The sequence below is a fragment of the Podarcis tiliguerta genome (assembly GCF_965153285.1).
Source record: "Podarcis tiliguerta genome assembly, chromosome: 1".
In the NCBI taxonomy this organism is placed as follows: domain Eukaryota; kingdom Metazoa; phylum Chordata; class Lepidosauria; order Squamata; family Lacertidae; genus Podarcis; species Podarcis tiliguerta.
In genome coordinates this window covers 104,751,303-104,767,559 of record NC_139534.1, presented here as the reverse complement: position 1 = coordinate 104,767,559, position 16,257 = coordinate 104,751,303, and the positions used below count along the sequence as shown (strand labels likewise).

At 47.5% G+C, this 16,257-nt stretch overlaps 1 protein-coding gene and 1 long non-coding RNA gene across 2 annotated transcripts; one reads left to right on the top strand and one right to left on the bottom strand.

Moving 5' to 3' along the window:
• Positions 1 to 78: 78 nt before the first annotated feature.
• Positions 79 to 3,529, bottom strand: FOS (Fos proto-oncogene, AP-1 transcription factor subunit). Its single transcript, XM_083453378.1, has 4 exons — positions 3,036 to 3,529; positions 2,146 to 2,391; positions 1,681 to 1,788; positions 79 to 1,559 (listed from the first exon to the last, which is right to left on the bottom strand). Exons 1-4 carry the CDS (start codon positions 3,174 to 3,176, stop codon positions 951 to 953), a joined length of 1,104 nt encoding a protein of 367 aa, XP_083309504.1. The 5' UTR covers positions 3,177 to 3,529; the 3' UTR covers positions 79 to 950.
• Positions 3,530 to 6,960: 3,431 nt separating this feature from the next.
• LOC310673705 lies at positions 6,961 to 16,257 on the top strand. The gene is made up of 2 exons (XR_014509204.1): positions 6,961 to 7,122; positions 15,947 to 16,257. It is a non-coding gene; the product is annotated as an uncharacterized lncRNA (long non-coding RNA).

Sequence of the window (16,257 nt, the reverse complement as noted above, 5' to 3'; positions counted from 1 at the left end):
CAGCAGATTTGGACACAGATTGTGCTAAATTGAAGCCTTGCTACTTGAGAGGTTTTACAGTAAAGAGACTCCAGAGTCTTTATAGCATTCAACTTAAATGCTTTTATTGACAGTGTCTTGAACAGTAAGCAAACAATGCTTAAATGTCATCCAAATGCACCTTCCACATGTCAATTACCTCAAGGTAGAAAAAATTAAAATAAAAAATTAAATATATCCATAAATAAATTAAAAACACAATAAAAACGTTTTCATGGAAAACTTATGTCAAACCATTCAGACCACTTCAACAATGTATGATCAGTTAAAGTTACAATGAACATTGATGTACAAGGAGAACTTTAGTACATGGACAACATAGCTATTTATTAATCTACTAGAAAATAAAAGGGTATCTTTTCGCAGTTAAGTTGGGTCATTGCTAAGTCATCAAAACACGATATTGCCAGGAACACAGTAGTTATTGTTAGTCAGCTGCACTAGATACGAGTTGAAGATACCCAGCACCATATTAAGAATTCCAATCATTAAACCAACAGATTAATTAGTTAATGCTAGTGAATAGTAAAGAGGAGGGAAGGGAGTCACCAACCCAGCCATGTTGAACATGCTACGAAACTACTAGTTCTCATTGATGGGGGACAAGACAGATTCCATGCGGTTTTGCTACATCTCTGGAAGAGGTATCAGGCCTGGCGTCTGGCTGCGAGGCAGCCCCTCCAGCAAAGTCATTTCCCTCCAAGTGGGCTGCCCATACCAAACCTCCGGACTGGAGGGCTTCGTCTTTTCCTAGGCCTCGGGTGGGATCTCGGAGCTCCACAGGAAGGAGAGAGCGGCTCCTTTGCGGCCTAAAGCCCCATGCAGCAGCAGCAAGGGCGGGTGGGCTCGGTCTCCGCCGTGGTGATGCCCCTAGGCCCGCAGCGACGGCTCGGGGATCTGGCGTCCCTTCTTCACAAGGCCAGCAGGGTGGGCGAGCTGAGCGAGTCGGACGACGGCTCGTTGCTGCTGCTGCCCTTCCGGTGCGCGGCGGCGCAGCTGGGGAAGGCCTCGGTCTCGGGGTACGTGAAGACGAAGGACGAGGTGTAGGTGCTGGGGCACGGCGTGCAGGTCACCACCGGGGTGCAAAGCGGCTCCAGATCCACGTGGCCCGCGGCCCCCAGGGGCTCCCAGTCCGCCGCGTAGAAGGAAGAGGAGCCGGACAGGTCCATGTCCGGCACGGAGCGGGGAGTCTCGCGGGTGGAGCGCGCGAAGAAGTCGTCGAAAGGCTCGGCCTTCAGCTCCAGGCCGCTGCTCTCCTTGACCGGCGCGGCGCGGCTGGGCTCGTGCAGCATGGGGAGGGCGAAGGCCTCCTCCTCGGACTCGGGCGAGCTGGCCACGGGGGCTTCGGCCAGCAGATCCAGCGTGGAGGCGGCCAGCTCCTCGGAGAACTGCAGCTCTTCCGGGATCTTGCAAGCGGGGCGGTGGGCGGCCAGGATGAACTCCAGCTTCTCTTTCTCTTTCAGCAGGTTGGCGATCTCGGTCTGCAGCTCGGATTTCTCCTCCTCCAACTGGTCGGTCTCCTGGGGACACAAGCAAGGGGAGGGGCGAGTCAGCTCAAGTCTCCTCCGGGCGGGAGAGAAAGCAAAAGGACAGCGCCGGGCAGGGCAGGGCAGGATCGCCGGCCAGGCAGCAGATACTCACCGCTTGTAGGGTATCCGTCAGCTCCCTCCTCCGGTTGCGGCATTTAGCAGCTGCCATCTTGTTCCTTTCCCGACGGATCCTCCTTTTTTCCTCCTCTTCTGGTGTCAGCTACGGAGAGAGAACAAGCGTGGACGTCAGTATCCAGTGCTTGAGACCAGAAAGTGCGCTCCCTAACTTCGGATCACAGGAACAACTCTTGCGCTTGCATGGAGCAAACGACCCAGATACCGCTACGGATCTGAAAAGGGGGGGGGGTCTCCACCCGCTTGCAAAGCTGCCTTTATGCCCTTTGTCCTTTAAAGGGAACAGCTATCTGCTGTCCCAAATGTCCACCCCGCTTAGCCAGAAATAGGCTTTGAGCTATAATAATGTATTGTTGGTAAATTAAACTACAGCCCTCTCTCGTGTTCTCCCTCTTCTCCTGGTTTCTAGAGGCTTCATTGCAGCCAAAAGCTGAACACACACCTGCTCAACTTTGCCCCTCCTGCCGATGCTTTGGCCTCTGCTTCCTGTCGTCTTGACAATCCCAGCCCTAGAGTAGGCACCGGTCTGGTGAGCAGGGAGCCCGTAGGGGTGGCTTCGGTTCTGGGAAGGGGCCACTGAGGAGATCAGAGTCGGTTGCACCATCCACTGCAAGTCTGGACTTGTGGAAATAGCAGTCACGGTGGGAACGAAGTTGGCACTGGAGGCGGCTAGGTCCGTGCAGAAGTCCTGGAAAATCACAAAAGGAGACCCTGTTAGTTACCAAGTTGGGGGGGAAGGGGTCAGAGAAATGCGACGCGCGCTATGACAGCTCTAAGCCCCAGAGGCCGGTGCGCTATTTTGAGCTGGGCCTGCAGTCCCTGGGGCCAGATTGGTTCGGACGCTGCTGCTGCCATCATCAGACTACACATGAACAGGGGCTTGTTATAAATATCTCTGACGTCTGCGCTGACGCAAGCGCCGCTCCGGAGTCTCCTGAATGAAGCCGCGATTTATCAATGAAACCGCTTTACGCACCCGCTGCAGAACACCTCCCGGGCGAAGATCCATTCCGCCCCCCAACCCCTTCATCATTTATAGCACCAGACAAGAGCTAGATTCATCCACCACCCCCATTTCTCTTTTTCTATATGGCCAATACTGCCTTCCCTGGGCAGAGGTGCTGGAAACACACCATACAATGTAGCATATATCGAAAAGTAAAGAGAAAAGCGTGCATCATATAGAGGCCAGGGGAGCTCTCCCAAGCTCTATCAACATTAGGAGCTGCTCGGGTCCTGTCATTGAACCCTATAGCAACAGAGAAGCAGACATAGGCAGCTATTCTCCCAACCCGACACCCCGTGAGCCATAAGAGCCCCCCGATTCCTCACCTGTGAGTTGACAGGCGAGCCCATGCTGGAGAAAGAGTCCGCTGGTGAGGGATAGTATGTGAGGCTGTCCCCAGCCGGAGAAGCGCTGCTGCAGCGGGAGGAAGACGCGTCGTAGTCAGCGGTGAAGCTCTGATACATCATGTCGGCTAATCTGGGGGTGTAAAAGCCCTTCAGGGTGGTATATCTTTCCCAGATGAGTATCCGAATTGAGCGAGTCCTCGGCTAGGCGAATGGGTTACTGAGAAACCCCAGCCGCTTCTATGCTTCTGCCTGCTGCTCAGCCACACTGCTGCTGGAGTAAAGAGCGGCACCTCCGCCTTTTATTCGCTACGGCCAGGACTTGTGAATGAGACGACGTCACGGGCGAAACCAATCCTCACGGGAGGGGAGCAGCGGCGGTCACGAACGACCTCTGAGACGGCCCGAAGTGCCTGGCGCTAGCAGAATCGCTCTGAAAACAAGCTGAAGGTCGTCTCCAAAGCGTCGCGGAGATTATCAGGAAGTTTGGCGGTGGGTCTCAGCCTTTAAAAGTCAGGGAAAGGGGCTCGGTTCCCTCTCCCAAAATGGTTCGCTCTAAGCTCGGGAACCCCTGACGTAAATATCCTTATATGGCATACATCCTGTGCAAAGGGGGCGTAACTGACGGGAACGCTTCAGGGCTGAGGCCAAGGGATGGTGCGTGCCTGTGGTAGCAACGGCAGGGGGAGTGGAGAGTAAAAGCAGCAAGAGCCGCAGCAAAGGCTTCTGCATGCAGATTCTGCCCATTTACTGCTGACCAGACACTGAAGTGACAGCTTAAAGAGACAGAGGTGCAATTTTGCCCATCATCTCCGCAAAGAGAGTCATATAAACCTTCACAGAATTCACTGATTCTATGATCTCATAAGATCAGCACCTCTGGAATTTCTAAATTTTAGATGATATGGCATTCACAGGAATGTCCTCTGCCCACTCCAAAATAGGGGTGATGATATGCAGCATAAACCCAAGGTGATTAAATGGGGGATACAGAACAGATTTTTACTCACAGGTTAGTTTTTCAATTGCATTGAACTACATAATTTCCTTTCTGCTGTTTGGTGTTATGTCCAAAGAGTGCAGTGATCATATGAGAATAATAATTATTTATTCTGGACAAGGTTTGTTCTTCTGGATATAGACAATGCAGTCCTCCTCATATTCACACATGCAGCAGGCCTCAGTGGTGATTATTCCCACATTACTGTCTCAGAAATGAGATGAGCAGTCTTGCCCATAACGCCCTGAGCCTTCCTGTGGCTGTAAGTGAACCTACCCACATCTCTGGGCCTGGTGAATTCTTCTTATAAGGATTTAAAATGTTAATATTGGCACTACTATCAAATCTCTATTTTATGTTTATTCACATTTAAGAATGTTACATTTACAACCAAACAAAACTTTTCTAATATCAATATTACTCATCACACTACAGGAATGAAATTTAGTGAGACTGAAATCCTATACCCACTTATCAGGGAGTAAACCCCACAGAACTTAATAGGATTTACTTCTAAGTGTAAGTGCACATAACTGTTCATTATCGCCCTTTCACTTCTTATTAGGATCAGGTGAATTCAATATTGCTTTAAGGTAAAGGAACACCTGACTCTGGGGTTGTGGCACTCATCTTGCTTTACTGGCCGAGGGAGCCAGCATTTGTCCACAGACAGCTTCCGGGTCATGTGGCCAACATGACTAAGCCGCTTCTGGTGAACCAGAGCAGCACATGGAAACGCCATTTACCTTCCCACCAGAGCAGTACCTATTTATCTACTTGCACTTGGATGTGCTTTCAAACTCTTATTAATCTTTAGAACCATTGTTATAGAAAATGATATTCCCCTGAATTCAGTATTTCAAGCTGCAATCCTATGTATACTTACCCACAAGTGTCTCACTGAATTTACTGGAACTTACTTCCAAGTAAACATGCATAGGCTCAGACTGTTACACACATTAAGGACATTTTAAGATAACTTTTCATTGTGAAATTTTAGAAAATATTATCATGTGGACTGCAAACCCATGTATTATATAATCTGTCTTAGCCTTCCATAATCGTTATCGCTTGTTCATTTTCTTTGGAATGATAGGTAGCCCTAATTAAAGGGTTTCCCATTCCAGTTCACAAAGGTTATTCTAGTTCATGCAAGGGACGATCCTTGCCTCCACTACAAAGAGTTACAAAACTTCCATTCATTTCAGTTGTGTCAGCATTTTACCTTCTAGTAATTACATGCAAAAATGCATGTGAAGAAACCAACACTGCAGTTCATGTACCATTTACTCAACACAGTACTGGAGAAACTGATTGCTCAGGGGTTTCTAGAATGGTTTTAGGTCATTACTGAGGTCATCATCTGTAGGTTAGGTACTAGGGGCTTATGAGAGGAAGGTCCATTCCAGGTGGACACCTCCTGTGACTTGCTTGGAACCACCAGAATATATTCTAATGGGACTTATGAAGCAAATGTCTTGCTGCTGAATTTCAGCAATAAGAATTTCACACTTTTCCTTGTGCTCAAAGCTCTTCACATAGATTATCACAGAGATTCTTGCATATCACTGTAAACACAGCTGAAAATTATTATCCACATAATAATATTACAATTTAAAGCCCTAAATGGCTCTTGGGTACAGATTGTCTGAAATATCACATTCACTGATATAATCCTATCAGTATGCTAAAATCTACCACAGTCAAGATTGGTTAGGTTGCTGTATGCAAGAGTGGGCCTTCTCAGTGGTGATCCCCAAACCATTCAACTTCTGTTCCCAAAGACCTTCCTCTTTACAATTGCCTTCAACTTATATGATAAACAGCTTGGGTCTCCAGAGCAGCTTCTCATTTGTTTGACTACATGGGCATAACCAGGATTTTTGTGGCAAGGGCAGGCTTTTGTTGGGGGGCGAACCTCAGTTAGTTAAGTATGGTATTTGTACTGATTTTTATTGATGGGGGGGGCAGCTGCTGCCCCACCCCTTTGGCTACACCCATGTTTGACTATATTGTTATATTGTAAATTGTCTCACTCCTTTGCTTATTACTTTGAGAGAAAGTAGTTGTAGAAAGTGGCTTAAAATACTTTAATGAATGAATTACAGTAATAATATAGATAGTGCAGAGGATCAAACATAGCCGGTGATCTAAGGCAGTCCACCAAATTCATAGCAGTGCTAAGATTTGAACTAATAATCTGCATGCAGTTCATTACCCATCCTCTCAACTACTATATACTTTAACTGATAAAACAGACTAAAGCAAGAGATAATAGACTCAGGCTCCCCTTGCAGGCACTCGATTTATCACAGCAGGATACCCAGATTTCCAGTTTAACCTGGAAATATCACCAGATTAACCACTAAGTGGTTCAGAAGCCCCCCCCTTTTTTTTTTTTACTGAAACAGTTGTGTTGATAATATAGCAAGATTTTAAGTCACACAGAACACTCCTTCAGACTGGAGGCTACATCTCAAAGCAATCCCCGCACGACGTTTTTCTTCCCATCGTGGGGCCTCATTTTCACTCTACATTTCTTTTAGCCGCTTCTATGCAGCAAAAACGAAGCAAATAAACTGAGGTTTATGGTATGCAACCTAAACCGCGCAGCTATTACCATGGGAACCTATATTTACTGCTCCTGCAAATAAAATTCCTGTCTCCGAGGACCCGAATGGTTTCTGCGTGCAGTCTTGGAATGGGAAGGAATACCGCACGTGCGCCGTATGTATGGAAAATATAACCTAACGTCCTTCCTGAAAAGAGAGAGCAAGGAGCTATGGAATATTCTGCACGTTCTCTAGTGCCGCGATCACGAGACACTGACTTAATCCCCCGGGGGCTCTCACTAGGAGAAGGGACTGGCTGATGCAAAAGTCTCTCTCCAGGAGAAGGGTGAAAATTGCGCGCGGGGTTCCGGCTATTCCCCATTACTGGAATGTCCCAGAAACAGAGTGCTTTGCCAGGAGGGAGGAGGGACCCGGCCGGGACTGCTGGGATGCGCCCAGCCCGCCCCTGGCGGCCGGTAGGGGCTCTTGGGAGGCTGCCAGGGAGCTGCGGTAACAGGTAGAGGAGGGCTCTCTCCTTTCCCGGAGCTGGGATTTGTTATGATCCGCGCTTGTCCTCTGCAGGGAAGCCCGGAGAGCCGGCGAGGAGGGAGGGAGGGAGCGAGGCGGCAAGGCAGCCAGCCAGACCGCACTCGCCCGCCGGGGAGGAGCTGGCGTGGCCGCCGCCGCCGCAGCAAGGCGAGCCGGGTGGCGCGTTGGTCACAACAAACAGAAGCTCGCTCTCTCCCCGGCGCAGTTTCTAGGCAAGGGAGGAGCTTCGCCCAGCCCGAGCCTGCCGATTGAGCTCATAGGCTAGAAAGGCAGCCATGCGGGGAGGGATCTGGGCCCTGGAGGCGAGGCGGGGAAATCGGGCCAGCTGCTATTTCGAGGTGTCCCCGTCAGCGCCAGGGACAGGCAGTTTAGGCGCCTCGCCCCGGGGAGTGGAGCGATTCTTCTCCTGGGTGGGGCGAGACAGGTCCGTGGGGGCGATTTTCTGGCTCCCCGGATTACATAAATCGGCTCAGGCCCCCGAGAGATAGAAACCCAAACTCAGGACGAAACGCGGCCCTCCTCTTGCACCAGCTAGAAATTGCTTAAGGCCTGCTGCTGTTTGTTGCCAGCTCACCCATCAAGAGCAAAATACGACAAGCTCCCTTCCCAGGTCGTTCTAGCCTAAGGACAAAGGATCATTTTGTAAAGCAAATACAGTATATGATTTTGTTGTTAAAATCGCTTATCGGTTAATCTTTGACCTCACATTGTTAGTTGTTTTCTTTGAAATCATAAATGGTTTGTCACATGGCCTTTGCTCCAGACTTGGAAGGTCAGACCTTATTATTGCCATTATACAAACGGGCAACTGAGGCCAAGAGAAAGCCCAACATGACGAACAAGTCGTCACACAGATTTCAGTTCTATAACTTTTTCTTAAGTCCCAAGCGCTAGGTAGAGCAATTCTCAGAAATGTATACCCCACACCAATCAGCATACTCCACATTTAGAACCACAATTTATGTTACGTCAAAGTATCTCTGGCATCAAGCTGTACAGGGATGTACAGAGACGAACAAGTCTGGAAGAATCCAGTCAGCCAGTCAGTTGAACTCTGGTCAGCAATAAAATAGGCACTCATATAACCTCCAGTCTAAAGTTGCATTGTGATGTATTTTAAGACTGCAAAAAAGCCATGTTGAAAGCAGCCTTTAAAGTAGGTCATCCTATTGAAGCCTTATTTACCTAGGGATCCATTAGCCACGCCATCCCCTGGACCTCGGAGGGAACAAAAGTACCAGGAAAGCAAAATCTTCTTTGGAGAAAAAGAGTTTATTGAGATCTGAGCACAGAGTCAAGGTCTGTACTCAGAGACAGCCTGCTGGTTAGTTCCTAGAAATACACTGGCTGTAAAGCAAGACACTTCAGCAGACTTTCTTATACCCCCAGACTTCCCCAATCGGCTAGCAAATATTGCTTGCTTAACACATTTTATTGCTTGCTAAACATTCCTGTCTTTCTGCTAAGCCAAGCACTCCCTTCGTATCTCTTCTTATTCTTGCATTACTTAAAGCAGAAGCAAAGCAGGAAACATCTTGCTAGTGGTTTTTAGTTGACAGCAGTTTTTGGCTAGGCAGGAAACGACCTTCTGACCTGTAACTAACATCAGCAGTTTCAGATAGCTGGTTAGACAGGAAACGGCCTCCTGACCTGTCTGATTTAGACTTTGCAAATAACTGCATTTTTGGGCTGTTTTGACCATCCTAGCAGAGTGCAGGAATTTACTATGTGTAGATAATATTTGAGAGCAACAGAATAAAATATTGAGAGAAACCTTTCCCATCTCCCTTTACTCCGTCCTCTTCTTTTGAACAATCTATTACTTAGATTCGTTCTGGGGTAGGGGTCTATATTCTCTCATTACAGCAATCACGCGAGGTCCCATCATGCGAGACATCATCTTTTTCATCATATGTTGCAGGCATTGCATTAAGCAGGGTATACAGAAGCAGAAAAGCAATAGAAGCATTATTGGGCCTATTCTCCTCACAAATACGATACCGTTCATGCCAACAGAAATACGAGAGCATCCATATGACAAGGGCGGTACATATCACTCCTACCCACCAAACCCAATATCTCCATGGTTCCTCCCACCAATATTCAGGGGGTGTGCTCATTGTTGAAGAGCCCACTGATATTTGTGCCCGACTACCTGTTGAGCCTCAAGGATGAGAGCCCACCGGTGAGCTGATGCTCCCACTATGTGGGTCAATTTTTCTATTAGCCCTGTTGGGTGGATTGAACTCTCGTGCTGCCTCCCTAGTGACCAGAGCATATGGAAGCTGAAATCCTGGGGTGGCAATTCTTACTGGCACTTGTTTAGTAATTTCAATGCACACCTGGCTCAGGCTCCCATCTATCACCTGGGTTAAGAGTAGGACCTGGTCTATCAAATGAGGTTGGTACAGTGCTCTACCTTCCAGATAACAGTTGACTACCCTCCCACAACAGCAAGAGCGGTACAGAACTAGATAGATTTCGATCGTCTCTACAGCTTCCCGTAAGAGCACTGTCCACGCATGCTGGTCAGTGGTGTGGGAGAGGAGCCACAACGGGGCAGTGGGGTGTCTCAATACGGTAATCTCATCAAACCCCAGTTTCCAATAGCCAAGGAGCACGCCATCTCTTACCACCGGCAAGACGAACCAGTCGTAGCAGAGGCCAGCAGGCCAATAGGGTTGGTATGGTTCGGTAGGGTCAGGGCAATAAGACATAGAGCAAGTCAATAAAGAAAATAAGAGAGAAAAGAGAAAGTCTTTGTAACTGTCCTTGTGATGATTAGTCGCAGGATCTCGTTGCCCGTGGCCTAACGCTTTTTCCTGGTAGCGTCAGACACAAGGTGATGATCAACTTCAGAGGGTCAGCGGGATTTCTTTTGCAAGTCCAGACACCCTTCTTCAGATGCGTGTGATGTACCCAGGGGATCACCTCGACTACTTTCACTGCAGTTAGGGATGAGGGGGTCGCCAGACGCTGTCACTCAGAGGGACTGGTGAACCGGCTCAGCGAGACTGCCACGGGACTGCAGGTGTACGCTTGAGGGAATACCTGGAAAGAAAGCAAACACACACAACAAACACAGGGATTGCACTTGTTCTTGGGTGATGTGATCTCCCATCTGCCCAAACCGGCGGGGATGCCTCGGACGAAAGGGGTTGGCCTGCCATATAGAAGTTCAAAGGGTGATAGTTCTCAGTCTCTTGGTTGGCGCACAGGGCACATTTTGGGATATAGCAGCAGTTAGTTATAGCAGCAGTTAGTTGAGGTAGAATATTCTCCCAAGGTGCGCCTTAGCAGCTGGGCCTCCCAAATGGGTGGACTCGTGGTAATTCTTTACAATTGTGCTGGCCAGATGTTGGGGCACAAAAACACGGCTGTCCGGTCCTTCCTGGAGCGTTGCTCCTTCTTGGCTGGTCCACTGCTGTTCATCAAGGGTGTAACGTGGTTCCACATCGTCTGGAGTGAGTTCTGGTACCAATATCAAAAGTCCCGGTGGTGCCTCTAAATTGGCTGGAGAACAAATGTCTACGTTGGGGGCGCTGCCTGCGGGCGCCCCTCCCATCCAATTCTTCACCGTGCGTAGAGATATCAGCAAGGCGGTCGTCACTGGAGGGGATCTTCAGGATGCTGAGACACAGTCCAATCTGAAGCAGCTTTCTTATGTGGTGGACCCAAGGGGTGGTGCCAGCGACCTTCACAGCTGTGGGTGTGGAGAGCAGATGGGCCCTTCCAGCACGGCGGCAGTGGTGCCTGGGACCAGTCTCATCCACACCTCGTCACCTGGCTCAAACTGGTCATGCAAGAAGTTCGGGCCTGGGTTGAGAGAGAAAATCTCGAGAGAGAGACTGTACATAATTGTTCAATTCCACATCTTGAGCAGGGATAGGTGAAAGCATGCACACATAAGGAACCGGTCTCCCAAACATCACTTCAAAAGGGTGACAAGTGAATACGTTTCAATGGGAGGCTACAGACTCTAAGCAAAGCCAAGGGCAACATGGACACCCAATTAGACCCTGTTTCTTGGGTCAATGGTTTTTTTTCAAAGTCCTGTTCATCCTTTCCTCTTTTCCAGAACTTTGGGGCCTATATGCGGTACCCACCATCTTCCTTCTTCACTGGCAACAGTGGGGTGTTTCACTGTGATTGGCATTGTTTCAAGATTCCATGTTGAAGCAATCGCTTCAAATGCACCCACACTCCTTCAGCTGCCTGTCGTGGGATGGGGTATTGGTTTTTATCTTTCGCCCATAGTCCAGGGTCAACATCATGAGGCAGGCTAACAGGGAGGATTCCCTCCTCTTCTTTTACCATCATCAAGCACCAATGGTCTCTCAGGGGCATTTCTAAAGAAAACTCTCCTGCTGGTCCAGTTGTCATCATTACTTCCCCCATTGGTTGGAAGGAAATCTGGGCTTGTAATTTTGTTAACAAGTCTTGGCCCAATAAAGGAATGGGACACTCTGGTATATACAAAAAAATTGTGCTGGACTACTTGGCCACCTAGGCAGCAGGTAACAGACTGCAAAAAAACGGGGCCTTTTGTGATTTACCTGTGGCCCCAATTATATTAACCACTTGGTTTGTGGGTTTTGTTACAGGCACAGGTAAGACTGAGTGGGCAGCTCCCTTGTTCACCTTCTCCTACCTGTAATAAGGTAGCTAGGTTAAGGGCTGTGGTAACCTGAAACTTCAGGCGTGAATGTAATAACAGCATCTGGCACTTCCTCATTTTCGCTTGTGATAGGAAATAGGTGCCTTTCATGTCAAGTAAGGCTGGGACTGCATGTGGAGTCACACAGGTGGTGTCCTGTCCAAACGTGAATTTTATCTGCCTTCGTGAGTAGGGTGGCCACTGCCACAATCGCTTTCATACAGGGGGGGGGCAATCTCTGTTCTGTTGGGGTTAGCTTCTCTGACAAGTATGCGACGGGTTGCTGCCAATTTTTCAGTTTCTGGCATAAGACTCCCTTGGCTACCCCCTGGTCTTCATCTATGAACAGCGTAAAAGGCTTCTTGGGGTTTGGATGCCAAGCACTGGGGCTTGTTGTCACTTTGAGATCCTGAAAAGCCTGCTGCTGTTCCCTGCCCCATATAAAAGGATCCTTCTCTATTCCCTAGTTGACTCATGCAGGGGCCAAGCAATGCTTCTGTAATTAGTAGTGAGTCCAGGAGATATTGTTCATCATCATAAGTGGGATTATAGGTTTAAAAAAAAATCCCTTCAAACAATTTTACGATCTTTGCTGGATTCTCCTCAAAAGAGGGGTTCTGATTTCTCCAATTACAAACATCTGCACTTGAAAAGGGTATATGCTGGACCGTGTAGGTCTGTGGTGCCTTCGCTTGTTCAGCTGGGACAGGGGCTGGTGGATCATAAACCCTCTGAAGGGGCATTTCTCCAGTTGCCTGATCCTTCCTGGTTTTCTCATACTATCTGTGAGACATAACTCTCTTCGCCGCCTGTCCCCACTTACGTTGCCATCTCTTCCTCTTTTCAGGGGTGCAGCATTCTGCTGCCTCAACTAACAAGGGGCTTACATCCAACTTCTTCCTCAAATGGCTTTACAAACTCCTTTAGTCTCTTTTTCTGTCTTTCTGTCCACATTTTCTTTCCTTGATTCATATCATCTAGTGTCTTCCTAAACTCTTCGTTATCTTCCTCATCTTCCTCTTCTTCCGTCTCACTATCCTCCTTCGCAGGTCCTCCTCCCCCTACACCAGCACCTCCCTGTGCTTCTTGATCTTGGCCTGGGGGGGGGGGGTTTGGAGGGGCTGTTGGTGGAGTGTAAGGTGGTGGCTTAATCACTCCCCCTCCTCATCTTCTGGGTCTTCTAACACCAGAGGCTTCACTGTACAAATCCTGTTCTGTGTGTTGCTGTCACAGCAAGACTTTAGCCATGGTAGATTCTTTTCTTTACATTGGTCTTCCATGTAGAGATATAGGGGATCTGGTCTGGGTGGACATTTAATATATTTTGCCACAGGGGGTTGATTTGCCACAGGGGGTTGATTAATTGCAAATCAAAGCCACGCAGTTCTCTGGGTTGGCAAGTCCACCTCACATAAAGTTTTGAGTCTCTGTTTTTTCAATGTGAATCATCACTCTTCGTGGCTGTTTTCCAGTTATTAAAAAAGCATTCCAGAGGAATACATTGGCTTGCTCCAGACCCTATTTTTTTTTTTTTTTTTTTTTTTTTTTTTTTTCAGATACTCCCCTCCTAACTGGGTTTTCAAAATTCTCTCACACTTCACATGCTACAGTTTGTCAGAAAATGCACAACCCTACAATCGCTCGGCCAAGGGGGCACTAAGCCTTGGCCCTCATTCAACAATTCATCCACTGGAGTATCTGACACACAACATGTCAACAAAACACTCAATTCCCTCTGCCCCATTCCCTTTCCCAAACCTTTACCAATTCCTTTCCTGGTGGCATTCTTACTGCCGGGCACTCTACTGCCAACTACCAGGTGAGGCTGATCAGGCCTCTGGCCCTTTCCCTCGGGCCCCTAGCCCTTTCCCTCGGGCTTACCTTTCTCCGCTGCGGACCTGTCCCCTCGGCGCCGTTCTGTCCTCTTGTTCTCCCTCAACTAGATGTCTCCGCTCCAGGACGGTGTGGCAATCTCCCCCTACAAACTGGCAGGGTGTGCACCGGAAATGCGAACGCCGATTGGAGCTGTTCACCTTGGTTGAGCCTGGCCCTCCGGTCCGTATTTGGGGAGGGGGCTGATCCCGGACGAGCCCCCAAAGAAATGAAGCCTTATTTACCTAGGGATCCATTAGCCACGCCATCCCCTGGACCTCGGAGGGAACAAAAGTACCAGGAAAGCAAAATCTTCTTTGGAGAAAAAGAGTTTATTGAGATCTGAGCACAGAGTCAAGGTCTGTACTCAGAGACAGCCTGCTGGTTAGTTCCTAGAAATACACTGGCTGTAAAGCAAGACACTTCAGCAGACTTTCTTATACCCCCAGACTTCCCCAATCGGCTAGCAAATATTGCTTGCTTAACACATTTTATTGCTTGCTAAACATTCCTGTCTTTCTGCTAAGCCAAGCACTCCCTTCGTATCTCTTCTTATTCTTGCATTACTTAAAGCAGAAGCAAAGCAGGAAACATCTTGCTAGTGGTTTTTAGTTGACAGCAGTTTTTGGCTAGGCAGGAAACGACCTTCTGACCTGTAACTAACATCAGCAGTTTCAGATAGCTGGTTAGACAGGAAACGGCCTCCTGACCTGTCTGATTTAGACTTTGCAAATAACTGCATTTTTGGGCTGTTTTGACCATCCTAGCAGAGTGCAGGAATTTACTATGTGTAGATAATATTTGAGAGCAACAGAATAAAATATTGAGAGAAACCTTTCCCATCTCCCTTTACTATCAACATATCAAAAATAAGGTACATGGCTGAAATATTATATCAAGCTTTGCTGAGTTGTGAAAGAGATGCTCACTGGATTATAATATAATATAATATAATATAATATAATATAATATATGTTTTGGTTTATAAAAGCCAGTTCTCAAAGTTCCATCATACTACAGTGCCAGTCTCCTGTGACCAAGAAACAGACCTGAGTATGGGGCTGAGCAGATGAGCAATAACACTTAAGACAATTTTATATTGCCAGTTACATTTTCTGCAAAATACAGCGTCTTCTAAAATAAGAAACATATGGTAATTCCAATCATGTAAGCACCAACAGACAACTCTGCAGTAACCCCTACACTACAAAACTATTTCAAAGCAGTGTGTGAACATAAATAGCTTCAGTATACTAAATCAGAATCAGGGCAGCAATGGACAGTGAGCATGATAAGGTTAGATCCAAGCCTCGAGTGTTTAAGGAGTTGCTCACCCAGTTGGACTGTGAAGGAGAATAATTCACATAGTAAAAGGACCACATTCCAGGTCCCACAGCTGTCTTGATTTTTCAGACTTTTGCCAAATGTGCTCATTGCTGGGAATAACTTAACAGAAGCAGCCTTCAGTTTGGGCACAGAAGGCAATGGTCTGAGGACAAAACTAATTTGTAAATAAATATTTGTACAAGCCATTAAAGGACTTCTTAACTCAGTTCATCAGCTCCGTGTGTTTTATTGCTGCCCGCAAACTAGACCAACCCAAAGTGCATAGTAGTCAAAATAAAGCCCTATTCTACTTAATTTTATTGTTTATTGATTACATTTATGCCCCTCCTTTCCTCCAAGAAGGCTCAGGACAGCATGCGTACTTCTTCCCTTGCCCCTCTTGTTATCACAACAATCCTGTGAGCAAGGCTAGGCTAAGAGATAAGTGACTGACCCCTAGTCACCCAGTGAGCTTCAGAACTGAGAGAAGATTTTGTTTTGGTTTGCTTGCTTGGAGGTAATTTGGTTAAAATAGTGCAGGAGGAAAGAAACAGTTCCACTAGAAGAGGTTACTAAATTGTGCTTGTATAGTTTTGATGGACCAGATGATCCTTTCCAGCTCTACCATTGAATGATTCTATAAAGAGGAAAAGTCAAAAGGATTACACCTATCCAGAATATATTTCTAATATCAGGAATACTTGATGTACAGTATTATGAGTTTGTGGTTTCCTCACAGCATTGCATACATTGTGAGCATCAGCTGCAGTTGCGTGACCTCAGATGACAGAGAAAGCACAGGCGATGGAGCAGGAAGAAGAAAAATCCCCTCCGTGATATATGTTGACAATGAAAACAAGGATAGAAATATGTTTACCACTGCCTAACAAGACATATTTCTCTCTCCCCCGCCATGCCCTTCCTGTGTCTCCCACAGCACCTTCACCGTTCTTGACTCTCCAACTGCGCTGTGTCCTGCTCAGACTTCAGGAAATATGGAGAAGCTACACACCTTTTTGTTTCCAGCCTCCTCTGCCCAGATGCAGGCGAAGCTCAAAAAGACAGTCCCCTTTGTAGTCTCTTCCACCCTTCTGCAAAGCTTTTAGGGGAGACAGGAGAGTGTTTGAATATGGCTGTATGCATACTATCCAAATCTGACTGGTGTTTGTATATATGAGCCTAAAGCAAGACCCCTGAGCTGCATAAAACTTCAGAGGCAGAACAATAAATCCATCATTAGTCTCTCCA